This window comes from Crinia signifera, chromosome 6 (genome assembly GCF_055691185.1).
Source record: "Crinia signifera chromosome 6, ASM5569118v1, whole genome shotgun sequence".
Classification (NCBI taxonomy): Eukaryota; Metazoa; Chordata; class Amphibia; order Anura; family Myobatrachidae; genus Crinia; species Crinia signifera.
Genome location: NC_139222.1, coordinates 48,109,198 through 48,135,312, shown reverse-complemented (window position 1 = coordinate 48,135,312; position 26,115 = coordinate 48,109,198). Strand labels below are relative to the sequence as shown.

The 26,115-nt window shown below is 45.3% G+C and overlaps 1 protein-coding gene across 2 annotated transcripts; it reads left to right on the top strand.

Annotated features, from left to right (window-relative positions):
• Nucleotides 1-253: 253 nt before the first annotated feature.
• LOC146007634 (glutathione S-transferase P 1-like) lies at nt 254-25,118 on the top strand. Of its 2 annotated transcripts, none has more exons than XM_083146130.1 (7): nt 254-395; nt 11,738-11,773; nt 16,960-17,069; nt 19,819-19,906; nt 20,018-20,121; nt 20,199-20,306; nt 24,731-25,118. In XM_083146130.1, coding segments are annotated over exons 1-7 (636 nt in total). In that variant the 5' UTR covers nt 254-394; the 3' UTR covers nt 24,920-25,118. The 2 variants fall into 2 exon arrangements, with proteins under 2 accessions (XP_083002256.1, XP_083002255.1); XM_083146129.1 differs by lacking the exon at nt 254-395 and adding an exon at nt 2,692-2,795.
• Nucleotides 25,119-26,115: the final 997 nt, after the last annotated feature.

Sequence of the window (26,115 nt, the reverse complement as noted above, 5' to 3'; positions counted from 1 at the left end):
AGCATTTTGTACCTAATGTAATGGGTCATGTTGGAGGGTCCCTACTAGACAATATTATAAACGATATGATATCTCTCAGAAGGGCATTCTGCGCTATATAAGAAATTTTAAATAATAATAACAACAACAATAATATCCTTTAAAATATTGCATAGTGTGTATGCCCCTTTAACATGAATATCACACTAGCCTTCATCCCCCTGGGGATTGACACGCCCACAGGCTGTAGGAGTGGCGTCTCAGGGGCTAATCATCCTATCACACAACACTGCATATAAAGGGAGGTTTGGAACCTGCTGAACTCTTTCTCCCAGTCCCAGCTCAGTGGTGGAAAGCTGTATCTGAGTGTAATCCCAGTGCTGCTGTGTTTGTCCAAAGTATCACACCAGCAAAAAGTAAGACGCCCTTTCTTCCTAATGCCTGGCTGGGGCAGTGTTTGTACTTGTTTGTAGAAATGTTATGTGTAGATTGCATAGTGTGTGTTTGTTCGTACACTGCATATGTGTTTGTAAGCTCCATACATACTAGGATGGAAATCGATGGTCGATCTTTCAGAACCATCGATGTTTCTTCCGGTAGTAGTGTTTTTGACATTTAACAGTGCCCTCCAGATGTTGGTCACCATCGAATGCTAATCATTCGATGGTGTTCCGATGGTGACTTTTTATTTTTTATTTATTTTTTTGGGATTCCTAATAGTTCTGCCTCCCCTGGCTGCAGTGTCTGTTTCAGGGAAACTTCTTAGGTTTGTTGGAGGCTGTCTGCATCTCTTTCTGCTTAGGTCATGAGCCTGCTTCGCCCTCCCACCCTCTCTAGGGATGTTGCTAGGCAACAGGGCCCACTGCTAGCTCTTATTGGCTCTCAGTGAGTCAGCGAGCCAATCTGCATAAACCTGGCCTGCAGTAACACACACACACCACTCCAAATGCAACACATGATGGCTGGATCTCAAGATTCAGAGGAGACCGTGATGTGACTGAACTTTATATCAGCTCAGGCAAGCAATACATACCCTCCTACTGTACAGTTTTAGCCGCCATGCCTTGTGGATGGTAGGGCATGAAATACCGCCTGTCGGCTTAAAAAAACAGTAAAAAAAAACCATGTCGGCCTAATGCATGTGTCGAACTTCCTGTATGTCGACCTAATGACTGACGACCATCTTATGGTCAACCATATTCCATCCAGGGCACACCTGCAAGTCCTCCAAGGAACCCAGGGTGCCACAGCACACAGTTTGGGAACAACTGTGCTAATCTGTAGATTATTTGTATGTGGCATAATGGTGGTGTCTTCCTACTAAAAATGACAATCCTTGTTCTCTCATCCCCTCTTTTTCCTCCTTAAACCGCTAGTCATGCATGCAGGACGCGAGAGCTGCCCTTCCAGCATGCACTGCAGGTTCTAGTCACATGTCGCCATCGAGCGATTACCCTGGGCCAGCCATTGGCGTGAGCGGGGTTTGGGAAGAGGTCATCCAGATCAGGTGGCGCCCAGCTGTAATAGATGATCCTCAGGTCCAGTACTGAACCAACCAGTTGCAGGGCTGTGCACCTCCTCTGATGGCTTTAAGGTGACTCATCGCCCGCGCTTGCAGTTCCACTCTGCTGCTTCCCCCGGGATGATCTGTGACAGCCTTGCTAGGGCTGGAATGAACATCTCATTGCGATGTGTTACTACCATTGATGCTTTTGTTTCGATGGTAGTGATTTTACCATTTGATTGCAGCATTCCATTGGTCCTGCCCACAGCCAGCTACGCTAAAATGCTTTTGAGCATGGGTGGCCAGACTGAAGATGTTTTGATCGGTGCATTGTCCGTGACCATCCTGTCAAAAGATTAGATGGTGGCTGACCAACCATCATTTGATGATGGGCTTCAGATGACCATCCCTATAATACAGATAAACATTGCATTGCAATGTTTTTCGATGTTAGTAGGGATGGCTATTGACTGTTTATGACCAATGTAAACTTGTTCGGCCACCATTGGGGGAGAACCAGATGGTTTCCCTTCATCGCTGTCAAAGGTTTTAATTGGCACTGCACCAGTTGGTCAAATAGAAGGTCGCTATTGATGGTTAAAAACCATTGCTGGTCATGCATCATAGTGCATACTATCACAATACATGGTAATAATCAATGGCAACAGTGTCAACAGCCATCCTTAGATGGTGGTAGCTTTACCATTCAATGGTGATATTTTGATGTTTCCCACCATTGACTGGTAAACCGTTGATGGTTTTCTGATGGTCCTGCCCCTCCTTGCGGCCATGCAGCAGTGCTTCTGCGCCCCAGTTAGCCACGCTGTGCAAGTCCTATGAATATTTTCTCTTTCCAATTCTTTTGATGTGATGGGTGGTGACAATCACATGGCAAGATTTGATGTCTGGTGCCCAGCTGTCACTTGATGGTGGGCTTCCGATGTCGATTCCTAAGCCCTTCTGCTGGCTAGGGAATGGTGGTTGTTTCCCAGTGGGCTAAAGGACATTTCCTGCCCACCAGCCTGCTGCTGATTGCTGACTTCTACTGTTCTTTCCATGTTCTCTGTACTGACTATCATTCTTGCTGTACGCATTTGCCTGCCAGCTACTATCACTATTACAACCATTATTTTCTGCCCTAGTTCTGCAATGTACATCCAACACATGGTATGCTTCACTTGTTTGCTCTACATCCACCACTTACACACCCTGCCAGCAGCTGCCTCCACAGTCATGCCTCGGAAGGTATCCCTGTGGACAGGACATGCTACACGTGGCGGATTCCTAGAGGATATACCAGACTACTGCACAGGTCTGTTCTACCACGTATGCCTTAGATTCTTAAAAACCCTGTGTCGACCGTGATATAAATTGAGCAAAATACCTTTCAAACTTAGTATCTGACCAGCAGGGGGGCTAAAACTTAAATCAACAGAAGTGATTCTAGACACAATATATTAAATTGCCTAAATCCACTTCAGCTTTAGTATCTGACCAGCAAGGTGGAGGAACTAGCTGCTATAATTAACAAGTGCTATTACACAATGCAGTAACTGAAGGGGAACTACTGTATACTCTACCAGAGGCGGGCTCATGCACTGGGAGCTGGATGTGATGAATATACAGGAGGGAGGGGGTGGGAAGTAGGGGAAAGAGATGGGAGTCAAGCCAGATTACTATTTTGCCCAGGGTGACGAAAATCCTAGCTTCAGCTCTGCTGACAGTATGCTTGTGGTGCTCTATAGGCTTCATTCTTTTTATTTCTCAGATTCTTTTTTACTGGCTGTAATACTAAATCTGTGTACTAATTTTTCATTTTTGTAAAGCAACTTGAGTCCTAGTATAGTTATTGATATCTGCATACCTCCCAACTTTCTAGACGGGAAAGGGGGACATCTGCATGCGTCGAAGGTGCGCGCCCGAAGTTAGAGGGTGTGGCTTGCAAATCACGTCATCCCCCACAAAGCCTGTTTCCACCACTGTGGGGGCCTGACCAGCGGCTCTGTGCTGCTGGCCAGCCCCCAGCCGCTCTTACACTCTGCTTTTGGCTATTAAATGCAGTATGCTCAGCTCACACATGAATACACATGGTCTTATTTATAAAGTGCTGGTCAATGAGTACAGCGGTGTAAAACAAGTAGAGATGTATCTGCCAAGTCTTTGATGTTGGTAGCACTTGTATAAGCATATGGAAGACAAATAGTTACTAACATCAGCAAATCAAGGTTATCTGCTGCAGTGTATAAAGTTTAATAGTAACTGTAGATAACATTTTCTACGGGGGCAAAGGTAAACGATTAAGAACCAACCAATGAGCTCCTGTCTTTAAAATCTGTAAGATGTAAAGCAGAAGCTGATTGGCTGATTTTTATCTCTGTATTTTGTCCTCCTGACCATCGATGACTCGCGCCCATCATAAATCCTGTGCATTGGGTTCATTCCATAGTTACATAGTAGGTGAGGCTGAATAAAGACTTGTGTCCATCTAGTTCAACCTATGTTTATAATGGCTAATCCCTTATGTAGTATGTTCTGATCATTTAAAGACAGAGTATGTTACTTATTCGTACCCATGGATGTTTTTAACGATTAAATATTTATCCAACCTTATTTTAAACTTATTTATAGTTTGACTGCCCTAACCGTAAACACATTTTTTCTCCTTCATACTTCATAGCAGCCATTACATTGGGTTCATCCCTCTCTCCTCTCCAATTAGACAGGTAGTTTTTTACCCTAGGATCCAGCCCCTCCTCTATATAATCTGGCACCTCCCCATAGACCATAGTCTTTTTCCTGTCTCCTTCTGTCTGTGACAGGTAGTCAGTTAGTGCTATCTTTATTATTTTTTCAAACCCGGTAGGCTGGTTATGCTATCGGAGACCTGGGCGGTCAGGCTGGCGGTGCCTCAAGCCTAAGTATGTCCAGGGCCGGTGGCAAGGACATGAGCTGGTAACCCACAGCGTTCCCTCCCCGCTTGGTGTGTGTGAGTATCACCTGGAGGTCAGGTATCTGGCGTCTCCTGCGTGGGCTCCCGGTGTCCGGATGCAGGCTCCGACACTTGCATTGCGAGTAACGCTGAGCTCCCTCGGCAGTCCGGATTCAGGCTGCGCATAGGGACGCGCGTCACTTCGGCGGATGCACGCGGCGTGCGGGTCACGGCCGCGTGCGTTCCAGCTAGGCGGAAGTACGCGCCGGGCTGACTGTCGCCGGCGGGAAGCAGGGGGACGCCGGCTGCTTGTGCAGCACGTATTTAAAAGGCGCCTGGTCGGTGTTACAGGCGCGGGGCTGTGTTTGTTGACACAGAACATTGTGGGGAGTTGGTAGAAGCCAGGAGTGTTACCATGGAGGATGCCTCTCAGAAGAATGTTACACCGCCGCCCAGGTAAGTCCTCTCATAGAGGACACGCTATTCATGCCGTTTATTAGTCAGATAGTTAGTATCTTTTTCTCTTGTTTTGTAGTGTGCCTTCAGTGCCCAGAAAGAAAGTGGCTAAGACTAAGAATACTAAAGTCTGTCCAGGATGTGATAGAGCTTTTGTCGGAGAGACAGTGCTGTGTTTAGAGTGTCTGACAAAAAAGGATGTTGGAATGAATATATCGGCACAATTAGCTGAGATGAGGGACTGGATGAAGAAAAATTTATTTCCAAGGAGGAATATGCAGGGAATAAAAGGTCCAGGTCCCAGACTAGCCTTGATAAGGATGAAGATGTGTCTGTACATGATGATGTGGACAAGGTAGAAGCAGTGCTAAAAAATCTTTATAGGACACTTAACTATAAACAGCCTGCAAAGTCTGAGTTTGATGCATTGTTTGAGGATCGATCCAAAAAAGGGAGATCGTTTCCAGTACATAAAGTTGTGAAGGATATCCTAGCTAAAGAGTGGCAGGGTGTCGACAAGAGAGTGGGGTCGACTAAGAGAATTCAAAAAATGTTTCCCATTGAGGATGAAGAATTCATTAAATGGTGTAATATACCTAAAGTCGACGCAGCAGTGTCAGAAGTGACGACTCGTACTACCATTCCCCTTGAGGATGGGGCATCACTGAAGGACGCAATGGATAAAAAAATGGAGAGTGCTCTAAAGAGATTACATATTTCCGCCTCAGTCTCGCTAAAATCAGGAGTAGCCATGGCCTCCCTCTCTCGGGCACTCAGGATTTGGTGTTCTGCCTTACAGGAAGACATACAGGAAAAGGTTTCCCGTGATCAAATCTGCAAGAGTCTTACCCAGATTCAGTTAGTGGTGGACAGTGGCGTAGCTTGTGTAAGGCAGCCCCCGCCACTGCTTGGAGGAGCGGGGGCTGCGTGGGCGCCGGAAGCCTCTCACTCTAACCTGCAGAGCTGAGGTGAGGTCCGTCCTGTCTCCGTCTCTCTCCCCCCCCTTCCTCCCAGCAGCAGCAGCAGCATTACAGGCAGGAAGTTCGGGACTGTTTCTGTGTACACAGTACACACAACCTCCGTACCTCCGCGCAGGCTGGGCAGCTGCAGCATCGTCCCTCTCCCTGCTTTCTGTTCTTGACCGTCCTGCTCCAGCGGCTGCCTTCTATTCCCCTGCACTCTGCACTCCGGTTACAGAGCCCTCCCCTTCTACAGGCTTCAGCACAGGAGCTGAACACAACAATAAGGTTAACTCTTTCAAAACCTGGTTTTCTACAGTGGGATGCAATGCATTCAGTGTCTGTGTCATCACATGTCAGCATATTTGTGTCAGTGTCTGTGTTATGTCTCTAGATGTCAGCATCTGTCAGCATCAGTGTCTCTATGTGCAGTCCGTGTGTCAGCGTATCCCTGTGTATAGGCGTCTGTGTCCATGTGTCAACATATGTGTCTGTGTCAGCGTCCATGTATCAACTTGTCAGCGCCCGTGTTTTAGGATCTGTCCATTTGTCAGTATCTGTCTGTTTGTCGGTGTCTGCGTGTCCATGCATTAGCATCTGTCTGAGGGGCTGGGGGCATGCCAGAAGCTCACAGAGCGCTTAGCATTCCTCTATAGTGATGAAAACGGGAGGCATGGCTTGTGGGAGCATTATTCCCAATAAGCCTTTCCCCCTCTCAGTGAGGTCACACCCTTTTTCTGGCGGCAGTGCGACTTCGTCGACAGCGGACATCTCGCCTGAGTTCAGTGCAGTGCGAGATGTCCACTGAATTCTGATGTTTTTTTAAAGGGGAATTAACTTACAAGGCAAAACCCTGCCAAACCATGCCTAGTAAGTTAATTCCCCTTTAAAAAACATCAGAATTCAGCGGATATCTCGCACTACACTGAACTCGGGCGGCATTAAATTCCGGCCATAGTGTAAGGTGCATTTAGATTTGTGGAGTGTAAGGTTAATGACGGCATGTGGCATATAGTGCAAGGGGCATTATGATGTGTGATGTAATGTTTAATGTTTAAGGGGCATGGGGGGGCGCCAGAAACTTTTTTGGCTGGGGGGAGCAAAATTTATAGTTACGCCACTGGTGGTGGACTATATGTGTGAGGCCTCTCTAGATGGTCTTGATTTTGCAGCAAAAGCCCTGACATCAGGGTTGGTGGCCCGTAGGGCCTTATGGCTTAAGTCATGGGCGGCAGATTCCCATTCTAAGAACAAGCTAGCGACATTGCCTTATGAGGGTGCTTTCCTTTTCGGCAGTCGTTTGGATCAGATGATTCAAAGAATGTCAGGTGGTAAATCAGTCAGATTACCACAGGATAGAAGAGGGAGGTTTTCCTCATATTCTTCCAGACAAGCGTATAGACAGGCCAAGTCCTACAGGCCAGGCAGGTCTGTCCGGGACAGATACGCTCAGGGGACGTCTAGAGCCTTTTTTCGTCAATACGTCAAGAAAAGAGGTGAAAGTTCTGGAGCCACACAGAAGCAGTGACGGTGGTCCCATGGTGGAGCAGGCCCAGGTAGCTGGCAGGCTATTGGGTTTCGCTCGCATCTGGGAACAAACCGTCCGGGACAGATGGGTTCTGGAGGTAGTCAAGACTGGCTATCAGCTGGAATTCATGTCAAGGCCAAGAATGGCAAAATTTTGTGTGTTCAGAGATCCCAGTTTCGAAAATAGAAAGGGAAGCTCTAAATTTAAGTTTAAAGGGACTCATCGCATCAGGGGCAGTGGTGAAAGTCCCGGAGGAAGAGAAAGGGGCCGGTTTTTATTCCCGTCTTTTCATAGTCAGCAAAAGTTCTGGAGGTTACAGAACTATATTAGATTTAAGAAAATTAAACTTGCGCATAAAGAAGAGAAAGTTCCACATGGAGACCACGAAGTCTATCCTGATGGGATTGAGAAGAAACGATTATATGGTCTCCATCGACCTAAAAGACGCCTACTTCCATATTCCCATTTCCCCAGACGACAGAAAATATCTGAGATTCTGCATAGGTCACGATCATTACCAGTTCACCTGTCTGCCCTTCGGCCTCACCTCTTCACTAAGGGTCTTTACCAAGGTTCTAGTGGTGTTGATAGAAGAACTGAGAAAAAAGAAAGTCATGATATGGGCATATCTAGACGATCTGTTGATTGTGGCACCGTCAGAAGAAGAGGTGATCACAGCAAGAGACTACACCATTCAGTTTCTTCAGGAACACGGGTGGCTAGTGAATTGGGAGAAGAGCTGTCTGAGGCCAACACAGTCTTCAGTTTCTGGGGGTACTGGTGGATACCGTAAGGTTCCAAATGTCCTTATCCACGAAGAGATGCGAAAAAATCCAACAACTAATCTCTACGATTTACGAGGAAGATCGCATACCACTCAGATCAGCAATGAGCCTTTTAGGGATGATGGCGTCTACGGTGGACATAGTCCCATGGGCCAGATGGAGGATGAGACCTCTCCAGTGGTCCCTCCTGGGTTACTCAAAGACTGGTGCCGCTGGAAAGGAAGATAAAAATCTCAGAGGCAGTCAAAGAATCCCTAATATGGTGGGAGGCCGATCAGCTAGTACCAAGAAAGTCTTCACTGGCAAGCCCCCTTTACAGGGTGATCACCACAGACGCCAGCGCCATGGGTTGGGGGGCTCATGGTCTGGGCAAGACGTGCCAAGGTCTGTGGTCCCTTCGCGAGTCAGAGTTTTCCTCCAATCACAGTGAACTAAGAGCTGTGTGGAAGGCAATACAGTCCTTCAGCGAAGATATCAGAGGTGCGCACCTGCGCATTTTTTCGGACAACGCCACTACCGTCTCCTATGTCAACAGACAAGGAGGTACACTGAGTCACGTGCTCTTAGAAGAGGTTCGAAACATCATGTCTTGGGCCGAGGAAAATCTGTTGTCCATATCAGCACTCCATGTGCTGGGGGAGGACAATCGGCTCGCAGACTATTTGAGCCGCACAAGCGTGGTTCCGGGCGAATGGGAACTGAAGGAGCAGTTCGGTCAACCAGAGGTGGATCTCATGGCTTCAGCGGCCAACAAGAAGCTGTCACAATTCTACTCCCGATACCCAACTTGGGGGTCAAGCGGAGTGGACGCCCTATCTCAGAGTTGGGAGTTTCACCTGGGGTATGTGTTTCCTCCAATTTCCCTCATTCACAGGACATTGTGGAAGGTCAGAACGGAAGGGGTCCAAGTCATAGCCATTCTGCCCTACTGGCCCAGGAGGGCTTGGTTCCCCATGTTAGAGAGCATGGCGATTGCGGGTCCAGTGTTTCTTCCAGTGACTCAAGATTTGCTCAGGCAGGGCCCAGTCAATTGTCAAGAGCCTCACAAATTGAATTTAGCGGCCTGGAAATTGAAAGGCGACAGCTGAGAGACAAGAATTTATCCCCAGAGGTCATTGAGGTACTTCTCCAAGCAAGGAAGAAGATATCTTCAGAAATCTATTATAGAATATGGCGGGTGTTCGCAGCATGGTCCAAGGACAAGTTCAGTTTTCCTAAAGCAAACATTCCCCAAGTGTTACAGTTCCTTTGTGATGGGCTTAACAAAGGGCTTTCGGCTTCGACACTCAAGGTCCAGATATCGGCACTGAGTGTGCTGCTAGACAGGAAACTAGCAGAGCATAGTTTAATTAAAAGATTTTGCCAGGCTATCAAGAAGATCCGGCCTAGGATTAGGTCAATAATCCCCCAGTGGGATCTTAATTTAGTCTTGAATGGACTTATGGAGGCTCCGTTTGAGCCGTTGGACAGAGCGAAGTTAAAGTTTCTAACATGGAAGATGTTATTTTTAGTTGCAATAACTTCAGCAAAAAGAGTGGGAGAGATTCATGCTCTGTGCATTAAAGAACAGTATTTGAAGATTTTTCCGGATCGGGTAGTATTGAGGACTAGACCGTCCTTTCTACCCAAGGTGGTTTCTTCATTTAATTTAAGTCAAGAGATTGTTTTGCCTTGTTTTCTCCAAAATCCTCTGACGAAGAAAGAGGAAAAGTTGCATACATTAGATGTCTTGAGAGCTATCAAGATATATCTACACAGGACAACGGGGTTCAGGAAGTCAGAAGCATTATTCGTGGTTCCTCAGGGAGCAAAGAAAGGGTTGGCTCCGTCAAAGCAATCAATGTCAAGGTGGCTAAAAGAAGTAATTGCATTCACTTACAGAAAAGTTGGTCGTGAAGTTCCTGAGGGTATTAAGGCTCACTCAACAAGGGCAATGGCGGTTTCTTGGGCTAGAGAGGCCAAAGTTTTGGCTAAGGAAATCTGTCAAGCAGCCACCTGGTCTTCCTTGCATACCTTCTCTAAGCATTATGCATTGGATGTCGCGAGCCCTAGTTTCGGAAGTGAAGTTCTTAAGCAAGTCTTGGCTTGAGGTATAGTATAACCCACCCTACTGCTTTGGTACATCCCAATGTAATGGCTGCCATGAAGTATGAAGGAGAAAGCAAGGATTATACTCACGATAATACCTTTTCTTCGGAATACTTCATGGCAGCCCAAAAATTTGTTGGCCCTCCCTATTTGTGTTTTTTCCCTAGGATCAGGACGGAGACAGTCAAAGACTATGGTCTATGGGGAGGTGCCAGATTATATAGAGGAGGGGCTGGATCCTAGGGTAAAAAACTACCTGTCTAATTGGAGAGGAGAGAGGGATGAACCCAATGTAATGGCTGCCATGAAGTATTCCGAAGAAAAGGTATTATCGTGAGTATAATCCTTGCTTTTCTACTAGATGAATAAAATCTTTTTTTCTTATGTAAAATCATGCCCTCGCGTCCTAGATTCCTTTCTATCAGAAAATAGGGTGTTTGATAGTTCCTTATATTGGCCCCTGACCTATTTGTACATGTACATATTCCGACTGGTTGGAACAACAAATGGTCAAATCATTCAGTGCGTATCCACTATGCCGCTGACTGTGCACTTCTGTGTCAACAGCCCTGCATCTAGTGGATCGCTCTAGTGAGGCAATGTCATGGTGTTAATACATTGGCTAATGTGTACCCAGCTTAAGAGTTGGCTTATGATTTCAGGATACTATTTATATTGTTTTGCAGTATGTGTATCACAAGGCTGCATGTTAAGCAGACATCAAAAGTTAATGGTGTGCGAAAGCGCGCATTGTGCACAATATCGAGTGCACACACTAGACCAGTGGTGTCGGCCCTCCAGCTGTTGTGGAACTACATGTCCCAGCATGCCCTGCCACTGTTTTCGCAATCTGTTATATAAAACCTGTTGCATGGCATGCTGGGATGCGTAGTTCCACAACAGCTGGAGGGCCGTGAGTTTGAGCGATATTGTTCACTATATTTAGCGCAGTGGTGTCAGTCCTTTCTAATGTGTATGGGGCACACAAAGAAGCTGACATACAAGTGACAGTGGCAAAGACTGCAAATCCAGTAACACTAGGCCCTGGATCAGTAGCTTATCCTCTGACAGCAATATAGGGTTACCACCTAGTCCCTTTAATTCCAGACACATGTTAATTACACAGGTTCTGTGGCAGTTTAAAATCAGGTGAAGTGGAGTCTTGAATTCAGCCAGCCACAGAACCTGTGTAATTAATATGTGTCCGGAATTAAAGGGACTAGGTGGTAACCCTACAGCAATAATGAGGAGCTCTATGCCAGAGTCCCTGGAGCGAAGGTTGCCTAACCATGTGAAAGGGATTTAGGTACTGTGCTCATCTGTTCATCCTGCTGTGATGTATTAAACACTCCAAATAAGAATAAACCAGAGCCTATTATCAGACAACAGATCTTAGGAAACATCTTGATATATAATATAAAGCACCTGCATCTGTCTTGCCAAGTTTATTGTACTACTTTATCTATCTTAAATTTGATTTTTTTTTTCCTTTTTTTTTTTTTTTTTTAGTGCCGAACTACACAATCCTCTATTTCGATTGCAGAGGTGAGTAACAAGGTCTACCGGTGTCCCTTGCTTCTGTCAAGTTAATGGTTCGGAAGAGTATACCCATAATAACTTTTCAAAAGTTGTCTGTCTTGATCATAGATAAGGAACCAATCACAAAATTAATTTCCCCAATGCTGTAATATACAAATCCGTTAAGTACACATCTTCAATCCTTCTGCCAAGGGTTTCCAAACTGTCCTCAGTCTCTCAGTTAACCTTTTCCAGGTCACTTGGCAGGTGCATTTATTAATCATTGATATATTTTAAAAGATACACAGGTGTAGCTAATTATTTCACTTGTGGGTCTGTGAGAACTGCAAAACATGCTCTGTGTGGGCTTCTGAAGACCGAGTCTGTGAACTTGTGCTTCAGGGATCTGTTAGCAGTGTGTCCGCCAGCTCTCCCTGTTGGTTCTTGATGTAAGCCGTATTATCTGCATCTAGTTATGAAGTGTCAAATGACCCAGGGCAGGGGGCTGCTACAGCACCTGCACGTCAGGGGAATGGAAGTCAATATCTCCTTGTGGGGTTCTCTGTGAATACTCCCTGATGGGTTAGACTCCATGCCTTTTACTCTGGATTAAGGCAACCACCTTATTCCTGCTTGTGACTCCTTATATACTGTTAGGGATGCGGTCAAAATCCCGAATGGGTCATAATACCGACAAGGTCAAAATCCCGACATATAGAATGTACAGGTGAAACGGTAAACATGACTTTGGGTCGACAGGTCGCGAGGTCGACATGAGTTTTTCACTTTTTATTGACCCGACATGTGCTGACAGGCGGTATTTCATGCCCTACCATCCACTAGGGTGCGGTGGGAGGACAAAATAGTGTGCTGAGCGCAGCGAGGCACCGTACCCGGAGTGATGCGAGGGGCTGCGGGTTCACTTCCAACTGTGTCCATGTCGACATTCGGGTCAAAACAGTGAAAAAAAAACCCTGTCGACCCAAAGTCATGTTGACTGTTTCACCTGTACATTCTATATGTCGGGATTTTGTCCTTGTCGGTATTCTGACCCATTCGGGATTTTGACCGTCGGATTTCATACCGAATCCATACTGTTATATTAACAGATCCCTCTCTATTAATACAATCCTACTGGAGATCTAGGTCATAGATTTAGAGGAGCACCTGTTTAATTGTAATTTGTTCTTATACATTACCATATTTACATTGTTATCAGTAAGAATGGACGTCTTGTAATGTGGGTACTGCTTTCCTAGCACGGCGCCCGTCTCATTGATTGTATGCCTTAAGTTTAAGGTACTTAAGGCATACAATCAACGCGATGGACCCGATTTTTTTTTTTTTTTTTTTTTTTTTTTTTTTTTTTAAATCTTATGCATCCATAAGATGCATGAGATAAAAAATCGTGAGCCCCCAATAACAATTAATGCCAACCCGAAGCGTGGCGAGCGCAGCGAGCCCGCGAGGGGCGGCGGTACGCGTCCTCCGACCTTTTCATACCCCCACTATCCACGTCGGCGTGCAGTTGATTTTATATAGTGTGGCGAGCGCAGCGGACTACTTTACATGTATTCCACTTCCGCTCGCCACACTATATAAAATCAACTCCACGCCGACGTGGATAGTGGGGGTATGAAAAGATCGGAGGATGCGTACCGCTGCGCTCGCCACACTTCTGTCTGGCGTCAATAATGGGGTGGTGTTAACAATGGGGGGGCCATTTCACCCATGAGGGGGGGTTAGCAATTAAGATTGGGGTTTTGGGGGCTTTTTACATTGATTCCAATGTAAAAATCTCGTCGATTGCATCATCTTATGCCGCACAAACGCATGACATGCTAGAGATATCAGCCCCACACATACAATCTAGATCGTGAGCACCGTGCTAGGAAAGCAGTACCGTAATGTGTATCTGGCTTATGTGTACAAATATGTTAAGAAGGATTGTATTTCCGACACTTGCAGTGATCAATTGGCAAAACCAGTTACAGGAGTGTACGTTTTTAAATTTGTCTAGTGATTGGGCTGTTGCCCGGGGGACCCAGGATTGTAGGGGCCCAAGTTGATAATACTCCCCCCCCCCCCCCCCCCCCCCCCCCCATACTGGTCAGCCACCACTATAGCACCCCTTTCATTGCTGGAGGATGCAGTTGCACAATATAGCCCTCCCTCTTTTCATGAGCGGCCACAGCACTGTTCTAATGTATATTTTCGCCTGGAGCCAGCAGGCACTAGGACCTGCTATGGCTCACTCAGTTGTCAGACACCAAATGCATGTTTCAGCAGCCCTGCTTCTCTGGGCCATGCTACAGCCCAAAGGACTTGTACAGAACACGATCAACACTGCTTGGATACATCAGTGCACAGCTAGTATGTGCCTTCTGCACACAGCACGGGTGCTGGACGCAGTCCCGACAGTTGAGATCCTGACTGTCAAAACGCCAACAGACGGGTGCCCAACTGCCAACCACTATTTTCCCTCGTGGGGGTCCACGACCCCCATAGAGGGAGAATAGAATAGGTGTGCTCACCATGCTGTCGGGTTAATGACTGTCGTGATACCCACACAGCACACCCTTTTTGCACTAGGTGGCACTGCAGTACTTCTATACTGTACCACTGTATTTAAACCCTATACCTGTGTGTGTGTGTGTGTGTGTGTGTGTGTGTGTGTATATATATCTCTATATCTCTATATATCTGTATGGTGCATATGCCAATCCTACTTGCACACAGCTGCTGCCATTGCTCGTGGTTCTGGCTTGCAGGATGCATGGAACACCCCCCCACACACACACACACAGTCAGTAGTGCCGCTGAAAAATCCCCCTGCTGAAATTGATGTAGTTTATGGGTCCTGACCCCTGTGATGTCACACACAAGAAGCTGGGCCAGCACAGGGCATCGGGAGTCCTTGTTATGGCACTGCAGCTGGGTAGAGGCCCCAGTGCAGTGATTTGGCAAGGGATCTACACTGTTTAGGCCCTGGATATGGTCTCCAGATTTTTCAGCAGGTTTAAATCTTTTGTTCAGATCCAATGACCAGTACTGGATGTAACCAGATGTTATATCTACCAGTCACCTCAACTGGTAGCTCTGAGGTTGGATTAAATTATACTTTGACAAGTTCATATCCAGATTCAGGGGAAATGAAATTTCCACTGCTGCATTGTTTAAATGCTGGTGACAGTTATGAGAATACATGGGTATATATTTTCAGGTTTGGAGAGAATTCTGAGGTCTTGTGGAAGTCAGAGGGGCAGTGATAGGTGGGTGGGCCATGTCTCTAGGTCAGCTGTAAGGGGGCAAAACTGAATACACTGTAGATATGCAAGCTTGCTATTTCCTTGACACTAATCCTATCTGCATACTAGGGCCAAACCGGCCCGACAGACCTCATCATGTGGCCCGCGCAGCCGCTGCCAGCCTTCACTTTTTATTCTCTTTTTGAGAGGTTTTTTTTTGCACTGCCGGCGGCCATGTTCCGGTGGTCTTTTAAGATGTCTGCGGCCACAGGAACATGGCCGCCGGCCTCCACGGCTACGTGGAGGAGGGCCCGGCAGTCTGTTCCTTCTTATCGAGGCAGTGGCAGATGCTGGGTGGGGACGTCATGACGATGACGCCTCCCACCCACGCGCCTGCAGAGAGGAAGGAAGGCAGGCCGAGTCGGGGGGCCGCAGCAGGACAGGCCGCGGCGCAGGGTGGAATTGAAATTACTGGATTCGCAGCAGCAGTAAAGGAGCCTGAGGGATAAAATACAGTAAGTTACATTAAAAAAAAACAATATATCTGGTGGTGGTGTCATGTCATTACTTTTATATTATACAGGGGGAGCAGCCTGTGGTGTCATTATTATTGTACAGGGGGAGCAGCTTGTGGTGTCATGGCATTATGCCATGACACCACAGGCTGCTCCCCCTGTATAATAATAATGCCATGACACCACAGGTTGCTCCCCCTGTATAATATAAAAGTAATGCCATGACACCACAGGCTGCTCCCCCTGTATAATAATAATAATGCAATGACACCACAGGCTGCTCCCCCTGTATAATAATTTGTGTCATGGCATTACTATTGTTATATTATAGAGCGGGAGCAGCCTGTGCTGTCATTGCATTATTATTATACAGCAGGAGCAGCCTGTGGGGTCATTGCATTATTATACAGCGGCCCTTTGAGGGTGACCAAACTGCTGATGCGGCCCCCGATGAATTTGAGTTTGACACCCCTGATCTAAGGCATTCAAAATTTGACCTTGCAATCTCATATAGCATACTTAGAAATTCTGGTTACTTCTACTGGGACAGTGCTATCAGGTCAGTGCAAGCAAGGTTGTGTGACCTACATGATGGATGGTGCAGGTGTGTGGATGCTCACGGCCACCTGATCTACAATGCCTAGATAACCTACACTGTAAAGGGGTGGGGCTACAATGACATGAGTCATCACCAGATATAGTGGGTTGGCTGCATGCAGCAGGACCCAGGAAACTTTGCTACCTTCCCAGAGGGCCACAGGTGTTTTTGGAGAGGCTCCCAGCCACTTAGAGTGGGTAGGGCCTATAGCAGTGGTTTTCAACCTTTTTACCTTGCGGCACACTAAATAAGATTTTCAAATTGCCAAGGCACACCATGAGATCCCCACAGGGCAAAACACATTGGCCCCCACAAGAAAAATCCAAACCTATTGGCCTCTATATAAAAAAACAATCACACTGGTCCCCACAGGTAACAAAACTAAAATACATTGGCCCTTTACATGAAAAGTAGAGACCAGTAAATGACAGTTGAACTGGTGGTGGCTGTACTCTGGTCTGGGCATCTCTAGATCTGGGGGCACACTTGAGAGCAGCTGAAGGCACACTAGTGTGCCACGGCACAGTGGTTGAAAAACACTGGCCTATAGCCAGCTAGGAATTTTTGTTGCCATTCTATTGGATATTACTTCCCAGTATCTATGCCTAATCAGTAAATTATCTAGAAAGGAGGTATACTGTATCCTCTTTTAACATGAGCTCGTTGACCTTAGTGATTTTTTGCATCCATGGTATAAATGTCTCTCCCAGCATTTATCCAGTACACTCAAGTGGTTATGGAAAGAATTAAGCTGTTTTATTTGACATGTGAATGTGTGGAACATTGTTCATCCAGAAAAGCTTCCAGAGTCGGTCATGGCCAATCATCAACTGATGAGTATTCCTTTCTCAGGGCGCTCTGAAGCCACGCGGATGCTCCTGGCAGATCAGGGATTGGACTGGAAGGAAGAAGTGGTTGACTATGATGATGCCTGGCATAATGGTGACCTGAAAAAACAAGCGGTAAGTTTACAAAGAACATTATACTATCGGTATGGCTGATGAAAACCAGGTGAAATACAGGCTTGAATGAAGCCAGTCACAGAACCTGTGTAATGAAGTATTTTAAATGTGTAGTATAGGAATCAGATTTCTACTTGATCATGGGGGAATCCAAGGCAATGTTGCTAGACCAACAGGTGGCCTTAATCTCCTCCTGCAGATTCACTGCAATCTATGGCTGGACAGGTCTAGGTTCATGGGCTATCTTATGGCGCCTACACGCATAGTGATTTTTAGCCATTTTCTAAGTGATCTGACTAGATTGCTTAGAAATTGCCTCTACATCGCTGTGTGTATAGGGGACAATGATAGGGGAGCGGGGGCCCTGCACAACGCTATCGCCAGTAGAATGTGACCATAAATATCATCATTGCCAGTGTTCTCTCAGTGCCGACCACTTGCTTAGCGCACAAGCACTACACACTTACATTTGATAAGGATTCCCAGAGTAGAATGGACTCCCTCTCGAGGAACTCTTAGCTGAGCCTTGGTCCTATCCTAATAGTTTTGGCATCCAAGCAGATTTTGTGACTTTGGTGGGTATTCAATTCCATGCTGGCTTTTGAACACCAGGCATTCTTTGCCGTTTTTAGTTCAAATTTACATTTGACTTCAGTAAAAATGCCTCTTCGACTGTTGCAAAATCTGGCTAAAAGTGGATTGGAGAAATTTGCAGCCTCTTTGGACCCTTTTCTATCCTGTTTCTCCGGTAACTTTAAAAAGTAAAACTACATCAGCGAAACAACAAGACTAAACAGTCCAAAAATGGCCACATTTGAATACTGAAGTTTTCTTAGTTGGTTAGCTGAAAAACTGACTTCAATCAATACTCCCTTTTTCCTTACTGGCTATATAACCACAGGAAGTGAGACACAGCGCCCCCTGTTAACTCACCTTGCGCTAGGTTGAAGAAGTCAACCATTCTGTCCATTCCTGACTAAGTGCCTTTTCAGGATCCCACAGATAGGAAGTTGGAACAATTTCAAAAAAATATTTCTGCAATGCAGGGAATGCTGTTCAGCCAGCACTAGCTTTGGCCTGGATAATTAAAGGATATCGACTGCAGGGCTGATTCTTTGCACAAAGGTTTTTGTGCTGTCTACTGACAGTAATTGATAACATCAGGGAAGCTAGCATGTCTTTGGAGGAAACGGCCTTGGATTTTTGGCATGCTCTTCAGGGTTTTGGTTTCTGTACCTGCCAGTTTAGCTCTTTGGGCTTTGCTTGTGTTGAACAAATGGCGACTCCAAGCAAGTGCTGGAGACTTTGCGTTTCGCTAGTGATATTGAGTAAAATAGTAGTCAGTTGCGGCTAGCAAAACGGCCTTCTTACACTTGGCAGCACCCATACTGTCCTTTTTATGCCTTTCGTCCATTGGAAAGCAAGAGGGCAGCCCTATTCCAGATCTCTCCTCTTAAGTCAAGGGGACGCTAAGCTTGGTCAGTTCCAGACAGGCCCCAAGCTGGCCAGTTAAGCCAGCAGTGAGGGTCCTCCCAGTGCTGCAGTAGCTGTCAGAAATCATAGAACCATGTGATGGTATGAGGTACACTTTTTGGGGATCCAGATGCTTAATTATACAAATTGACCCATAAAACTGATGTTGACCTTTTCATGTGTTGACAATTTCCATGTCAACCTCTTGCTTGTGTTGGGGTACTGTGCTACTATAGCACTTCCTGCTTTGGTTTTTTACCCAAAGACTAAACCAGAAGCCACGGGGGTAATTCTAGTTGACTTGGTAAGCTGAATACATGTCCCCTGCCTCAGTTTTCCCTTGCAAACATGCGAGGGGATGTGTTTTGAAAATGCATGTGCCCGCAGCATGAGTAATCATTTGATGGTCACCACCATTGAATGATTTCTCCTGGGCTCCCAAAGAGTCAGTGGAGACTGACTTATATTTGCGGGCTCCAGGACGAAGACAAGGGTGGGCCTGTGATGTCAGTCTCCCGCCGACGGCACACTGCGTGCTGCTGCATTTACATGGGAAACCCCAAGGTTTTCATGGGGATGCCATGAAATGCTTGGTGTTGCCCCCACCTGTGCGAGTATCTTGTCACTGTGCAGGTCAGCGAAAGCACATGTGCCTATGAGAATACGCGCATGTGCAGAGGCTTACCACCGGTCCCCCGTGCGAACACGCAGGGGACTAATACGATCAGGCCCTACATCAATTATAATCTAGTCTGCTAGAGCAAGGGTGAAAACTGCTGTCCCTGCTGTGGAGTTAACCAATGACCCCTGCAGGTGTTTGAATGATCAGCACTGCTGTCCATTCATACATTGGCCTGAATACTGCAAACTGGTAGTCATACATGCTGGAGAAGCCGCAGCAGTGCACAGAACGTACAGATACCTTTTCTCCCATATAACTAGTTGTTATAGCTACCCCCTTGGTATCTTTGATCTTCAGGGAGAGTAAAGGTGGCCATACACACGCAGATTTATCTTCAGATCTGGCTGGTTGGAACAAAAACATGGTTATGGATGAGAGCAAATGACAGTTGACCATTTGCTTGGAAATGCTGGAAAACTGACAAACTGTCACTCATCCATAACCATGTTTTGATTCCAACCAGCCAGATCTGAAGATAAATCTTACTAGTGTATGGGCACCTTTAGTGTTTAAATCTTAGAGGGAGTGTGGGGGTGGGGGGGGTGTTAACTTCTCTTGTGCAGTAGATGCAATTTATGTTGTCTTTCCTCACAGGCGTTTGGTCAACTTCCAGGATTCAAAACTGGTGACTTCACGTTGTATCAGTCAAATGCAATATTGCGCTATCTTGGCAGAAATCATGGTATGACTCTAATCCCCCCCCCCCCCCCCCCTTACCCCAGTGAGCTTACAACTTTATTTCTCTAGCTCTGCCTATGCTGCACTTTTGCCTACCAATTTTATTATCTTGCAGGTCTTTACGGTAAAAATTCAGACGAGGCAGCACGCATAGACATGGTAAATGATGGGGTGGAAGATTTCCGACTGAAATATTTGGACCTTATTTATGAGCACTATGTGAGTGAGTATGGCCATGTTGGTAATGGATGTACTAGACGCTGCTTACTGCTGATAATCTCTTGTTGCTCTCTTAGGATGAAGGGAAAGCAGACTACATTAAGGCACTTCCCAAGGAACTCTGTCACTTTGAAAAAATCCTTGGTAACAACAATGGTGGTAAAGGCTTTATCGTAGGCGATAAGGTGAGAACTGGTTTGGATGTTATAGCACATGACAAAATAAACCTATTAACTGCAGTACAGGATTTGTGTTACATTCTGTTTTTTTTTAACGGCTAACAACTGTATTTTAGCTACTATTATTTGTGTTTAGAGTAATTTGGATAGCTTCATGTAAGGCTGATGGACTACATGTAGTTTGCCTAAACTATTATGCAGGGAATAGGCCTGTCATGCTCTAGTCTTAAATTGAGGTTCCTACTTCTGAAGTCTGTCCCTAGTGGCGCATTACTGTAGCTCATTCTTCACATTGCTCCTGGCTTGCAATGGTGTCTTAACTGCAACTCTCCATTGCACTCTAATGTTGCTGAGTGTTCCCACCAAAACTAACATGGGTGCTGCCAGCTCATTCCAGTTACTGTCTAGCCCCTGTTCCTGTGCTCTAATGCTAATCTCTGTGTATTGCCCAAAGGCATGTACAGAACAACGAAGCCACAATACCTTCAGTCCAAGCTAGCAGTATTCAATAATACTCTAGCTCTGGGGTAGCCAACTCCAGTCCCCGAGAGCTACCAACAGTTAATGTTTTTTCCAGATCTCCTCACAGAATCACAAGTTAAGTAATGATCTCCACCTTTGGATCTTTTAAAATGTGTCGGTGAGTAATGAGTGCACCTGTGCAGCAGCTAGGTTGCACACTTTTCACCTGATTCTGACACCCCAAGCCAAGAAATTCAATTGACGAAAAGTCAAACTGTATGTACCTAACTTCGATCCGCGGCCCTGTGTCCATCAGATCGGAGCCAGAGATCGCAAGGGCTATTTTAAGGATTTTTTTGGATACTGCAGCCCTAGCTGGGATCACATACTATACAGAATTTATGACCCTGATGCCTGGCGGCTACCCGGTGGGCAGTTGGCAGGGTATTGCATATGAAGTGTATGCGCACCTTTAGGCTTGACCAGGCCATTGTATGAACAAAGCAGTTGGCTAGTAGGATTCAGTATTGAATCCCGGCGGTCGGGATCCCGGCGTTCAGAATCCCGACAGCCGAAATGCCGACAAGGGACGTGGATCGCCCCCCCTTGCGGGCTCGCTGCGCTCGCCACGCAGCGGGCCCGGTGCCTCGCTACGCTCGGCACACTAATTTATTCTCCCTCCTGGGGTGTCATGGACACCCCAGGAGGGAGAAAGTGTCGGCATTTCGGCGGTCGGGATTCCGGCGTCGGGATTCTGAACGCCGGGATCCCGACCGCCGTGATCGTAACTGCATCCCCCTCCCAGTAAGAGGGTGAATAAATGCCTATTGAATTACCTTGCAGTTTTTATAGCCATGCATCAAAACCCCTCATTCTAAAAGCCTGTTAAGTCTACCTACACACCTTCTGCTGGAAATTCTGCAGCTCACAATGTGGCATACAGTATGTATGAATGCATTATTTTAGCATTATCAGAACGTTCTGTTCCATAGCTACTGCTTTTCTGTATGTTATTGCTGCAGTCTGGCATGTCATCTGAGCTATGCGCTTATCTTTATCGTTGCTTCTAACTTTTAGATATTGATATGCTAGGCAATGTATGGACAGTGTGTGTGGTGTGTGTGTTTTTTTTTTTTTTTTTATTATGCATTCAAGCTTGACACTTCCAGTATCACTGCTAGATTGGTGGAAGCTGTGGTAGCCATATCTCCCAACTGTCCTGATAAACGCAGGAACGTCACGGTTTTTGGGAACATTGGCGTGTCCCTCCCTCGGCCGGCAGTGTCACGCCCCTCCCCAATCTGACGGACAAAAATGGGGCGCTGCCCCAATTTGCATACGCCATGCTCCCTTTTTGGGCGCCACACTAGTGTCCCTACTCTCTATATGGAAAAGTTGGGGGGTATGGGTAGCTGATAGTAGTTTCTACAAAAATAAAGCTAGTCCAAGCGCAAAGAGTGTTAGAAAGTAATGAAGTTTTACTTTCAATAGGACAGGGATAGCTTTAGTCCCAGACACAGCTTACAACAGCATTTGGCAATTCTGCTCTCCCTTTTGTGTGGCCTTCAGAGCCAAAGCACAGTCTCTTTACATTAAACAAAAGGGGATTGTCCTTCCCAAAGGGGAGAGTGCACATTGGCAAACATGTGATTTAACACTTCCTCCTCGCCACTGATGCAGGGACCCGCTTACCCATGCTGAATGAGCAAAGCAGGTCCCTACATAATGGGATAAAGGACAAATATTGTGCAATATTAGCTGCCACCCCACCCCCTCCAAAGAGTTACTATTGTTACTATATGTTCACACAAGCTGAAAGCCTGCTCCTTACATATTGACTGAACAATTGTTGACAATTGGGTTATTTATTTACAGTTCTTATATAGCGCAGCAGATTCCGTTGCGCTTTACAATAGTAGACAGTGATAACCCAAACTGGGTAACAGGCATACAATTTTGCATAAACTAGTTGTGACTGATAAAACATGTTGCATGAGTTAATGGTGCACCAGGCAATCTAAAAAATGACGGTGCGCACGACAGAAGCTTATTGCTTGAAGCCCCAATTATTACCCACAAGTTATTCACAAAGCGTTTTAACACTCATTGGTACACTACTGTATATGGACAAAAGTATTTAGATGCCTGACCATTACACGAATGGGGAATGCAAATACATATAGCTGTAAAAGGGACAATGTTGTTAAACAGACTCCATATTCAAGCATAAAAGCTTCTTTTTGTGTTTTGATGTTTCTGTGGGAATTTTTACCCATTCTGTAGAGCATTTAGAAGGACAAGCAGGTCTGGCTCGCAATCTCCATTCCAGCTCAAATGTGCTCGTTTGAGGTCACGGCTCTGTGTAGGCTAAGTTCTTCCACACTCAGCTCAAACCATGTATTTATAGTCTTTGCTTTGTACACTGGTGCATGGTCCTGTTGATATAACAAAGGCCTTCCCCAAAGTTGAAAGGAAAGCATTGCTCAAAATGTCTTGGCATACGGAAGCATAAAGATTGTCCACTAGAGATAAGGAGCATAGCCCAAACCCTAAAAAATGGCTATATCCTTTTACTTTTTGAATTTTTTATCTTTTTTTTTTTTTTTTTTCTCCACCAAACTTCACGGTAGGCATAATGCAGTCAGATGGGTAACATTCTACCAGCACAAATAAAAAGGCAACAGAATAAATCAGGTGCAAGGATTAACAAGGGTGTTTAATCATTTCTAGATGCACACTTTCCACGTGAAAAAAAACAGAACAGCAGCTCCCAATTTAGTTATCTTGTAACTACGAAGACAGGTTTTATAAATATTACGTTAGAGAGCGATTCAGCGTTTCAAACCATTTTTATTTATTCATATGAAATGTAAACCTATATTAAACACAATTTAAAACCACATTTTGGTCAATGAAGCAATTCTGCTTAAGATAAGATCACAAAGTTCAGGCTCTATGCTCTAAATTGTTAAACTCTAAAGCGCTCTCTAAGGTAATATTTATAACATTCTACTGGCATCTGCCAAACACTGACTCTTTTCCATTTTAGACTATGGGGTAGATATATAAAGCAGTGATAAAGTGCCTGGTACTTTATCACCGGCCAATCTGCTCCTGACTCTCTTTTTAAACCCAGCCTGTAAACAGTAAGGAGCGGATTGGCTGGTGATAAAGTACCAGGCACTTTATCACTTCTCCTGTTATCACTGCTTGGTACATCTGCTCATACTGTATGTATTTTACACCACTCCATCTGACACTGGGCCCCCAAACTCGGAGGCTATTCTATTTGACAGATGACTTCAATATGGCCAAATACTTTTGTTTATATAGTGTAGGCCCCTTAATATTTCATGAGCATTGTTAGTCTTTCATTGAAAATCGATTGGAGTGGCTTGGTCGATATTTATCTCCAATATTTGATACATATCCCTATAGTGTTTGTTCCAATGTATTAAAGCCATTTTTATAATGTGGTGAAAAATGACATTTAGTGCCGTTTCAGTTTTACCCTTTGTTTTACATATAGTGGAGTAGATGTATTAAGCCTGGTGGAGATAGTGGCAGGTGATGTATTAAGCCTGGTGGAGATAGTGGCAGGTGATGTATTAAGCCTGGTGGAGATAGTGGCAGGTGATGATGTATTAAGCCTGGTGGAGATAGTGGCAGGTGATGATGCACCTGCCAATCAGCTATGTATGAAAAATGGAGTTGACAGGAGTTGATTGGCTGGTGCTTTATCTCTTCCACTATTGCTCTTTACCAGGCTTAATACATCTACCCCAAAAATATTATGAAAATACATGTTTATTCTATTGTTAGTTATTTAAAATAGTAAAGTAGCATAATCTGGCACTTTAAAATAATATAAAGCTAATCTAATACTGTGTGCTTATGTCATTTAAACTTCACTGTACCTGTATATTAGGCAATCTATATCAGCAACTTACGGTGACCTATTGTTTCAGATCTCCTTTGCGGACTATAACTTGGTGGATCTTCTGCGCAACCATCTGGTTTTGGCTCCGGACTGTCTTTCAGGCTTTCCTCTACTCTCTGCCTATGTCACCCGGGTCAGCAGCAGTCCTAAACTTGCAGCCTATCTGGCCAGTGATGCCCACAAGAAAAGACCAATCAATGGCAATGACAAGCAGTAACTGCGGACGGCAGAGTGTACAGTTCTAAAATGTCTGTGGCTCACAAGTGTAGAAACTAACAGATTCTGTGATAACTGGTGTCTAACTGCATGGGCAGCTATTGTCATAACATTCATTGAATCACAATGGTAATTCTGTAAGAAGGACAAAATCTATTGTACATGGTAATAAAGTGGGCTAAAAAGCCATGGTATAAAAATGTATTTATATTTTTGACTAATGCTCAGCACACTGGGAGAATAAATTAGTGTGCCGAGCGTAGTAAGGCACCAGGCCCGCTGCATGGCTAGCACAGCGAGCCGCCAAGTTGGGGCGATCCATGCAAACAGATATAAATACCTACTGCAAACAGATATAAATCATCTAATATGGTTAAGAACTAATACATTTTTTTTTTCACTCTAAAAATGAACCTAATTGAATTCAGATATTCTGCACGCTAAAATTTATATATTATATTACTGAAGGCCAACTAACAAATTATGACAAGACTTTTATATCTTATATCATAAATGGAATCTGCTGCGCTATATAAGAAACTAACTAAATATAAAATCTTTTATAGTGCAGAGTGGTCAAAGTTGTGTTTGGTTAGTGTGATGGTCACATGGAGTTATGGTGTACACGCGGGCCGATATGGCTTCTGATCATGATATAGTCCACAGCTGAAGCCATATCGCATGTTTTTTTTTTTGGTTTTGCAAGCCCGATGCGTGCTCCCGTGTGAGCGCAAATCGGCAGCCAGATAGAGGGCAGCCAAGACTATATAGTGCAGATTGTGCCCCTCCATGCATGCCGTGCGATCTGATCGCATCGGGACTCGCATAGCACGACAATCGCCCCCCGTGTGTATGTCCTTATGTATCAGTCAATCCCCTGTGGATCCCAAGTGTATTTAGTTTGTTTATTTACAGCTTATATAGTGCAGCATATTCTGTTCCACTTTTCAATTGGAAATAGTAATAAAACAAACTTGGTACAAACAAAGGTAGTAGGGCCCTGCTCTCAAGCTTTCTGATGAAAATAGTTTCATTAGTCTGTTTTAGATATTTCTTCTTCATCCTCTGGGGACACTGAAGTACTACGCTGGGGATAGTGTGGTGTTATGGAGGAGTTGGCACTTTAAGAACTTGAAGTGTGGTGTGGCTCCTCCCCCTCTATCCCCCCCTAGACTCCAGTCTTAGTTTAGTGCCCGG